The sequence below is a fragment of the Gossypium arboreum genome, chromosome 11 (genome assembly GCF_025698485.1).
Source record: "Gossypium arboreum isolate Shixiya-1 chromosome 11, ASM2569848v2, whole genome shotgun sequence".
In the NCBI taxonomy this organism is placed as follows: Eukaryota; Viridiplantae; Streptophyta; class Magnoliopsida; order Malvales; family Malvaceae; genus Gossypium; species Gossypium arboreum.
The window spans coordinates 99233041-99242605 of record NC_069080.1 but is presented as its reverse complement, the minus strand read 5'-3'; the positions used below and the strand labels follow the sequence as shown (position 1 = coordinate 99242605).

Genomic DNA, 9565 nt, shown 5'->3' with positions numbered 1-9565 from the left:
GAGAAAAGAAAGTGATTTTATTTTTAAAATACAAATTACTATTTTTATCATATTAACCTTTTACTTCAATTATTTTATAAAAAATTATAATAAATAATAATTTCCATAATTTTTACGGTTATTAATTTTAAATATTCATTAACCTAAAAATTTTCACTTTACTTTCATTTTCGTTATTTTCTTTTACAATTATTTAACTCTCAACTTGGGTTAGGTTTAAGGCTTATTGTTTTTTCAGGAGAAATAATTAGTATTAAGTTATTAAACAAAGGAATAGTAAGCAAATAAAAGAAGATAAAGAAAATAGATTGAAGAGGGAGCGATTGTAGAAGATAAAGAAATGGAAGGTGGTTCTAAAGCAACACTCAAAGCTGTGGCTCTCATCACTGGAGATACCAACGTTAGAGGCTTTATTCACTTCACTCAAATCCCAAATGGTTCTCTCCCTCTTTCCTTCTTTCTCTATGTCTCTTCATCTTCTGAGACAATTGGATTTTAATGTTTCTTATTAATATAGGGATAACCCATGTCCAAGGAAAGATAACAGGCCTCTCTCCTGGCCTTCATGGCTTCCATATCCACGCCCTCGGTGATACCACCAATGGCTGCAATTCCACTGGTATCTCTCCCACTTTTCTCATCTTTCCCTATCCAATCCAATTCCCTTTGATTGCTTTGTTTTTCTTTTTAATGATATGAAATTTAATTTTTTGACATTTATGCAAGTTGTGTGTTTAACTAAGGTCGATGTAGTTTATAGTACTAAGATGGGTGTTTTCCTTGATGAAGTTTAAATCTTTTAACTTATGCTATTTGCATAAATTATGTTCATATCATTTAGTTTAAAATGGAATTTTATTTTTACAAATTTGTTGAATTTCGGTTGATGTCATTTATCATTAAAGTGGTTTCCCCCCCTCACTTTTTCTGATAAGAGTATACAGTTTTAGCATTTATGCAAATGTTTGGTCAAATTTTGGTTTATTCATTTATTTCTTTCCCTCTATATGACATATGGCGATTTTTGTTGCTTATAGTTTTTTATTTTATTTTTTATTTTATATACTTTAGGGCCTCATTTTAATCCATTAAAGAAGGATCATGGAGCTCCAAGTGATGGAGAGCGCCATGCTGGAGATTTGGGTAATATCATTGCTGGCCCTGATGGTATATGCTGTTTCTATTATTTATATGATTATGATAGACAATTATTTATGAATGAATTATAGTTTTTACAATAATAATGCAATGTCTCCATTGCAGGAGTTGCTGAGGTCTCAATTAAAGATTGGCAGGTACTGAATTGTGGTGTTTTTTTTTCTCTTCTTAGAAATTAAAATTTTCATTTTTGTTTGTTTTTTCTGGTGGCCTGTGACAATGAATTGATTTTGTTCTTTGGACTGGTAGTGGCACTTGTTAAGTTCTTTTAATATACTTAGTCTCCTATAATTTTGTTTCTTGAAGATGAATTACACTTAGCCATAATAATTGTTCTTTTTTTTGTTTCCATTTGTAGATTCCACTTAGCGGACAGCATTCCATTTTAGGGAGGGCAGTTGTTGTGCATGCTGATCCCGATGATCTCGGCAAAGGTGAAATTTTTGGTTTTTCAAATTACTAGAGTTTGCATGTACCATTAAACTGCATTGTTTATTAGTAAAAAGAAGGATATGTTTTGTTGTGAACTTGTAGACAATTTAGTTATAAGATGATGACAAGAAGTTGTTAGAATTGATATGATGATTCCATATGTAATTTTCCAAATTGGTCTCACTTGGGATAAAATAGGTACTGAAAACGGCCTCATTTTTGTAAATGGTCCATGATACAAGGTAGTAAGCAGTCCAGTGTTGAAAGCAGTTATATACTAGTCACACAAGTTATATGTTTAAGAGCCCCTCAAAGAGATTTAAGGAGCTAAACAGTTCACTGAGCACTTCTGAATGGGAACACTAGTTGCTAAACCTTTGATCATTTTAACAGTATATCCAAGTCAATTATTGTTTATAAACTAGAAGAGATATTAGTATCTTTGGATTCAATACGGATCTTCCTTTAATTCGAGATGTTTATAATAATGGCTTGATGTGATTAAGCCACTTCTTTTTGCTTGATTGGTTAAAAAAAGGTTTGGGGACATGGCTTCTGATGATGTCCTGAAATGTATTAGGATGCCGCTTCTGTTGCCTTCCAATAGGCTGCTCGAACATTTTTTGCTTTTCTTACTCTTGTCTGACATAATTATTTGTCATTCATTAAATATCTCTCTTAGTGTGACCATTGTCTGATCATTTTCATTCGTATTCTGCTCATGGTTTGTATACAGTGGCCCATAGAAATCACTTTTGGTTTTCACCATTTGGTTTTGACTAATTATGATAACTAATATGTAGGTGGGCATGAACTTAGCAAGACGACAGGGAATGCAGGTGCAAGAGTCGGATGTGGTAAGTATTAGTTTTCCTATTGTTGTTTTCTTAGAGCATCAGTTTGTTAATGGCTTGGCGTTGCCAAAATCAAGTTAGTTGCATGTAGCCAGGGGCGAATTTTAAAGGGGAGAGGGCATGGAAAAATTGCTGTGCAGGCCCCTTAAGAAGTGTTTAAATTATAAATTAATATTTGATCAGATTGCACTTCCCCCAGCCCCCCCTCCCCAACAAAAAAAAATGGAAAAAATTCTATTATGTCCCTTCAGAAAATAATGAAATCATAAATTAATACATGATAAAATTATATTTTGACCTCTCAAAAATTTATAATTCAATTCCGGCTCCCTTTAAGAAAAATCTTTGGATTCACCCCTGAATGTAGCTGTGATATATAAATGATTCACAAGCTTGTCATAGTTGCTTCTTCCTTCGTGTAGTTGTTGCACTGTCTTAGTAATATTGAACACGATACAAACATGGCATATAAAAAATAAATATAACATATGACATGAAAAAATGACTCGAATATATGGACTGTCAGATCTAATGCTGCATTCATGTGGAACTCACTAACATATGCTTCTTTACTCTTGAGCAGGTATATTGAACACGATACAAACATGGCATATAAAAAATAAATATATCATATGACATGAAAAAATGACTCGAATATATGGACTGTCAGATCTAATACTGCATTCATGTGGAACTCACTAACATATGCTTCTTTACTCTTGAGCAGGTATCATTGGCCTTCAATCATCTGTTTAGAAATAGTTTGGTTGCAGTTAAAATAGGTGGTAAAAAACTGCAAAGTATAATCTTCTGGTTGAGTTTATGTATCTCTCAGTAATCCGCTTGCAAACAAATCTGAGATGGAAGGATGAAGATCAAAAGCCTATTTGTAATTTATTTGATCAAATATGGAAGGTACTTAAGTTAAAAGAACTTTTTTTTTTCAGTAAAGACTAGACCCATAAACAGTTTGGGAAAGTCTTTAAGGTTGCTATTTTTCTATTTGCACCATTGAGCAATCTTATTTCTGAAGTTTGAACTTTTCTTTTTTTTTTTTTTAATGATATTTCATGTTTTGTATACTCTATTTTTTGGTACAAGGGAGGATGTACACCAAGAGAATTAGGATAGGAAATTGCATGTTTTGAGGATCAAACTTATTCGTTCCATTAAAAGTTTAGTACCACTCTTGACCTTGCTTGTAATTTCTATCTTATTCCCACAAGTTTTACTTGATAAATACATCTTGCATAGTATAAAACTAGTACATGGCTATTGTGCAGGCTAATTGAGCAAAATTGAGGGATTGATATGTTATAGAGTCGGGCATTTTACGGACAGCTCCTCATAAATAGGCAAGTTTAAAACAACAGAAACACAGCAGAGAAGGTATCTGCAAACCAAATAGGTTGAAAAACCTTTGTTAGAACATCATTGAAGGCAACCTTTTTTACTTCCCGAATGAAGCCTTACTGATCGAACAGAGCATATGCTGATAAAATTGTAAAGTAGACGTTGGTGGAGTTGACCCAAATTCCATGACCTCTTGCTTGTATCTCCAATACGCATCCGCTACCTTTCCGCTAATGATAAACACCGACTTTGAAAATCCACATAGCTTTGCGATAATGTCTATGAAGGCAAAGAAATGAAGGCAAAGAAATAGGAGGTTGTTCTTTTGAACATCAACATCCTTTCTTCATTCAACCAACCCTGGACTGTACCTCCACAGCTCAAGAACTCAGCAAGGCTGTATGCAGAGTTGACAAAGATGGCACAAAAATTGTTGCCCTCCAAAAGCTTGACATCTTGTGGTGGTTTGAAGAAAGTTTAATTGTTAGACTTACTTGTTGGAAAAGAATCCTTTCAAACCCGAACACCATGGAAAACTGAAGGTATTGTTCATACCTTTGGTAACAAAGAGATGCCCCTGAGCAAACATAGTACAGAGAAGGCAAGCAGTTTACAGCAAACAAGAAGTAAATGCAGTAAGAAAGCTGATCTTTCTACGTACATTGAGGAAGGGACTATGTTTTGATGGAAAATTTTGGAAGTCACCTTCATCTCTGCTTTGTATGGCCAAACCTGTGAGAATATCCTCCACTTCGGGTCCATATTTCAATCCTATCTGAATTGATTCATAGATGTATAACTTTGATAAAGTTTTTAATGGCTTCCTCAAACGATATTGCAAGAGCTTTGAAATTTTGTTCCAGGACACCTCCACTTTACTACTATCTAGTTTTGCCTTCTATTGGAAATTAACTCGGTCGATAAAACTAAATGAAGCAGACAGCCATGAATATTGAAGCTGCGTATGGTCGAAACAAGAGTAATCTCCGAACTAGCCTGGTTTCAAAAAGTGGAAGAAAACCATTCGTTCCCATATCTCCTCCTCCCCCTCTTCTCATTGCCTTGTTTAAAATGAGTGCAATTATATATAAGGAACCATCCGGTTCGCACAATTTATAAGTCGTTACAATAGCTTTTGATGTCTTAAAAAGGTTAATTCCCAGTTTAGCTTTTGAAGTATAACTGTTTTCTCATTTTGATACTAAATTTTTTTTTTGGCCAAATTTGGTAACTAAAGTACACACACTTCTCAATTTGGTATTTAAATTATACCTGAATTATATATTTTAGCCCATTTTCTAACTTTAAAAAAAGGTGATAGCCAATCACAATGTAACAACCCAAAAATTAGAAATTAGAATTCTTAGAATTATTAAGAATTAAAATATAGCATTATTGTTTTGAAGCTTAGAAAGGAAGTCTTGAGAACTTAGGTTCAAATCTTATAAATTTTTCTGCACATGTAGAACCTAGGTAATATGGTTTATGTATTTATTTGTGTGTTTTGAATCTGAATGCGGGTACTAGTGTCATGGGTTGCGCATGGGAGTCTGCAACCATGACACATTTGTGCGATCCATCAAGTGGGAAGGAGGTCATTTGGCCCGATCGAACTGGCCCGTTACTTGAAAAGATTTAAGGTCCATCTATAAGGTTGACACATATAGAAACATAATCTTCGAGGATATGCAGTCTTAGATATGATATGTAATCTTAGAAGATATAATTTTGTAATCTTAGAAGATATGATTTGTAGATATCCTTTAATCTAAGCAGTTGATGTATTTGATCTGTACCGTTGGATTTGGGGAGGCTCAACTATAAATAGAGGCCTCTCCCCTCATTGTAAATCACTTAAGTTTTGAATAATAAGAATTCTTGAGAGCATTCACTCAAATTTCTCTCTTTTGTGTTCTTATTTTTCTGTGGCTTGTTCTTGTTTCGTTCTTCATTCATCTTGTTTGGCTTCAAGTTGCTTTCGTTTGAGTTGGGTTTTTGTGAAGGAATTCTTTTGAATCCTCATATTGTGGGAGTTAGGCTGATTTAGGCGTTTTTGGAGCAAGAAACTGCCTAAGGCCGCACGAATTATGAGGCAAAAATCCTAAGTCCGTGACAGTTGGTATCCTAGCCAAGTTTTTGAAAGAACTGTTGAGAGATGTCGAAAGAAGTTGTTGATCAGAATAAGCCAATAGAGACCCGTGGGAGGACCAGAAAGGCTAGTAGATCGAGGGACATGTTGTCGAGCTTGGAAAATCGAGTTGTCAATCTCGAGGAGTCTGTTGGTGACGTGAAGGAGACACTCGAAGTGGTCCTGATCTGTATGGAGGAACTGAGGGAAGATGGCAAGGAATTGGTGTTGCATTCTCTTAGATCCACTTCGGACAAATTGGCGGTAAGGGACGAAACTCTTAAGGCCCTAGTGACTGCCATGAAAGAAGAGATTGCTGAGCTTAAGAGGGAGCTCACAATCTGTAAGACTGCCTGCGAAGTGCGATGTTGGCTTCGAGACCGAAGCAATGTCATGTGGATGTTCCAAAACCCGAGAAGTTCAAGGGGGCTAGGTCCACGAGAGAAGTGAATAACTTCCTGTGGGAATTGGAGCAATATTTTTGAGCAATGGGCATTGAGGATGATGCCACCAAAGTAAACATTGCTTCAATTTACTTTTCTGATGTTTCTCTCTTGTGGTGGTGACGTAGGTCCACGGATGAAAACCGTGAAGGAACTGTTATTGGGACTTGAGAGGAGTTCCAAAGAATTGAAGAAGTAGTTTTATCCACAGTATGCTGAAAAGGAGGCTCGTGCTAAGTTGTGCCGGCTTACGCAACAGGGCATCGTTAGAGAGTATGTTCGGGAATTCAGTGAGTTGATGTTTCAAATCTCAGACTTGAATGAGAAGGAAACATTTTATTGGTTCGAGGATGGGCTGAAAATATGGGCTAAGCAAGAGTTGCGTTGCCTAAGTATCACTGAATTGACCATATCAATGGATGAGGCAGAAAATTTCTACGATATTGGGGGAAGAAATTTTGATAATAGTGAGTCTTCTAAGCCCAAGTCGAGACCCAAAGGCAATGATGGGGGAGACAAGGATCAAGGAGAAAAGAATGGCGAAGGCCCAAGGGCTAGTCAAGGTAAGCATTGGGATAGGAAGGGGCCATTGAAATGCTGTCTTTGTCAAGGCCCACATAGGATGAGTGTTTGTCCAAAGAAAGAGGCTTTCCATGCCATGGAAGTACAAGCCAAAGACGACACCAAAAGCTTTAATTTGATATTAGGAGGTGCCGAAGACAAGGCAAGTAATGGGCTGATGTTTGTGGACATCATCGTAGTTGGCAGATGATTGAATGTACTTGTCGATACTGGTGCATCCAATTTATTCTTGTCTGAAAAAATGGAAAAGGAGCTTAGCCTCAAAATTGAAAAAGATTCGGGTCGAATCAAAATGGTGAATTCGAAAAATATTCCCATAACGGGTGTGGCAAAAGGGGTGAAACTCAAACTTGACGAGTGGACGGGCAAAGCAACCATTAATGTAATTCCACTTGTTGATTATGATTTTGTAGTTGGATTAAGCTTACTTAACAAACTTAATGCGGATATTCATCCTTCCGAGAATTACATGAAGATCTCCAATTCAAACCATCGATATATGGTGCGAATAAAAAGAAAGGGAAGCATGGAGGGAAAAACATTGTCGGCAATCCAATTTGCCAAAGGAGTCCGTCAAAATGAAGTCTCCTATTTTGCTACCTTGAGGGACAATGTGGATGAGAAATCTGAGGGGGAAATTCTAAAGGAAGTGGAATGGTTGTTGAAGTCATTCCAAGATATAATGCCTATGTAGTTGCCCAAAAGATTGCCACCCAAGAGGGAGGTGGATCACAAGATTGAGTTATTACCTAATACTGAACTGCCAGCAAGGGCACCATATCGGATGTCCCCACCCGAGTTGGAGGAATTGCAGAAGTAGTTGATGGAGCTTTTAGATGTCGGGTTTATTAGACCATCTAAAGCCCCATTTGGTGTGTCAGTGTTGTTCCAAAAGAAGCATGATGGGTCCTTGAGATTGTGCATCGACTATATGGTCTTAAACAAGATCACTGTGAAGAACAAGTATTCCATTCCACTTATTGCAGATTTGTTCAATCAACTTTGTAACGCGATATGGTTTACGAAGTTAGATTTGCGATCGGGGTACCACCAAGTGAGAGTAGCCGAAGGGGATGAGTCCAAGACAGCCTGTGTAACTCGGTACGAGTCTTTTGAATTCCTTGTGATGTCGTTCAGGTTGACAAATGCTTTGGCCATGTTTTGCACCCTAATGAATAAAGTATTACAACCCTTCTTAGATCGTTTTGTGGTTGTTTATCTTGATGACATTGTGGTATATAGTAAGACGTTTGAGGAACATGTGAGACATTTAAGGGAAGTGTTCCAAACCTACGGGAAAATAAGCTATATGTCAAAGAGGAGAAATGCTCATTTTCCCAACGAGATGTGCCATTTTTAGGCCATATTATGGGAGGTGGCACAATTCGAATGGATGCAAGAAAAGTTCGAGCAATTGTAGATTGGAAGCCACCGACTAAGGTGACGCAGTTGCGATCTTTCCTTGGGCTTACAAATTATTACCGACGCTTTATTGAAGGTTATTCCAAGATTACTGCACCCTTGACAGGCTTGTTGAAAAAGGGTAAAGTGTTGGACTGGGATCCTCAGTGCGAGAAACCTTCAACCAACTGAAGCAAGCAATGATAAGTGAGCCTATACTTGCGTTACTAGACTTTTCAAAGGCGTATGAGGTACGTACGGATGCTTCAGATTATGCGATTGGGGGAGTATTGATGTAAGATGGGCATCCAATTATTTTCGAGAGTCGAAAGCTTAATGAGACGAAACGAAGATACACAGTCCAAGAAAAAGAGATGATTGCTGTGGTGCACTATTTGCGTACATGGAGGCATTATTTACTAGGTTCTAGATTCGTTGCATTCACTGATAACGTTGCTAATAGTTATTTCCTAACCCAGAAAAAGTTGTCCCCCAAGTAGGCTCGTTGGCAGGTTTTCTTAGCGGAGTTTGATTTTAGCATGGAAGACAAGCCGGGAAGTGCCAATACTGTGGCTGGTGCGATTAGCCAGAAAATGGCATTTGCAACTATAAGCCAACCTGAGAGTCCCTTATTAGAGTGCATTCAAGAAGGCTTGTCCCACGATCCCACAGTTAAAAATCTGATTGAGCTCGCCAAAGATGGAAAAACGAGGCGATTTTGGCTTGAGGGAGAATTAATATACACTCATTGACAACGTTTATTGTGCCTAAACATGGGAATTTGTGAAAGAAAGTCATGATTCAAAATGGGCTGGCCATCCAGGTATACACCGTACTTTGGCTCTTTTAGAAGATTGGTTTTATTGGCTTCACATGGGTGATGATGTAGAGACCTATGTGAAAACTTACTTGGTGTGCCAATAAGATAAGGTTGAGTTGAAGGCTCCTACTGATTTGTTATAACCTTTGCCCATTCCGGAGCGTTCGTGGAAGAGTTTATCCATGGGCTTTATTGCAGGTTTGCTTAAATCTGATGGATTTTCAAGTATTTTTATTGTGGTGGATAAGTTTTCAGAGTATGCAACTTTTATCCCCGCAACTAAAGAGTGTCTAGCTAAGGAGGTAGCTCATCTGTTCCTTAAACATGTGGTGAAATATTGTGGAGTACCACAGTCTATTATCAATGATCAAGATGAGAGATTCACGGGCACTTT

The 9565-nt window shown here is 37.2% G+C and overlaps 1 protein-coding gene across 2 annotated transcripts; it reads left to right on the top strand.

Moving 5' to 3' along the window:
• Positions 1-230: 230 nt before the first annotated feature.
• LOC108470467 (superoxide dismutase [Cu-Zn] 2) lies at positions 231-3422 on the top strand. Of its 2 annotated transcripts, none has more exons than XM_053021789.1 (7): positions 231-437; positions 518-619; positions 1072-1167; positions 1264-1295; positions 1517-1592; positions 2394-2447; positions 3172-3422. In XM_053021789.1, the coding sequence occupies exons 1-7, from the start codon at positions 341-343 to the stop codon at positions 3198-3200; spliced, it is 486 nt and encodes a 161-aa protein (XP_052877749.1). In that variant the 5' UTR covers positions 231-340; the 3' UTR covers positions 3201-3422. The 2 variants fall into 2 exon arrangements, with proteins under 2 accessions (XP_052877749.1, XP_052877750.1); XM_053021790.1 differs by having other exon boundaries at positions 251-437; positions 1072-1143.
• The last annotated feature ends 6143 nt before the right edge of the window (positions 3423-9565 follow it).

Excerpts from the sequence above, each read along its gene's own strand:
- LOC108470467 (XM_053021789.1), top strand. The coding sequence starts at position 341 with ATGGAAGGTGGTTCTAAAGCAACACTCAAAGCTGTGGCTCTCATCACT. Across the intron at positions 1,168-1,263 it reads TATCATTGCTGGCCCTGATG|GAGTTGCTGAGGTCTCAATT; the intron begins GTATATGCTGTT and ends TCTCCATTGCAG. Across the intron at positions 1,296-1,516 it reads TCTCAATTAAAGATTGGCAG|ATTCCACTTAGCGGACAGCA; the intron begins GTACTGAATTGT and ends TTCCATTTGTAG.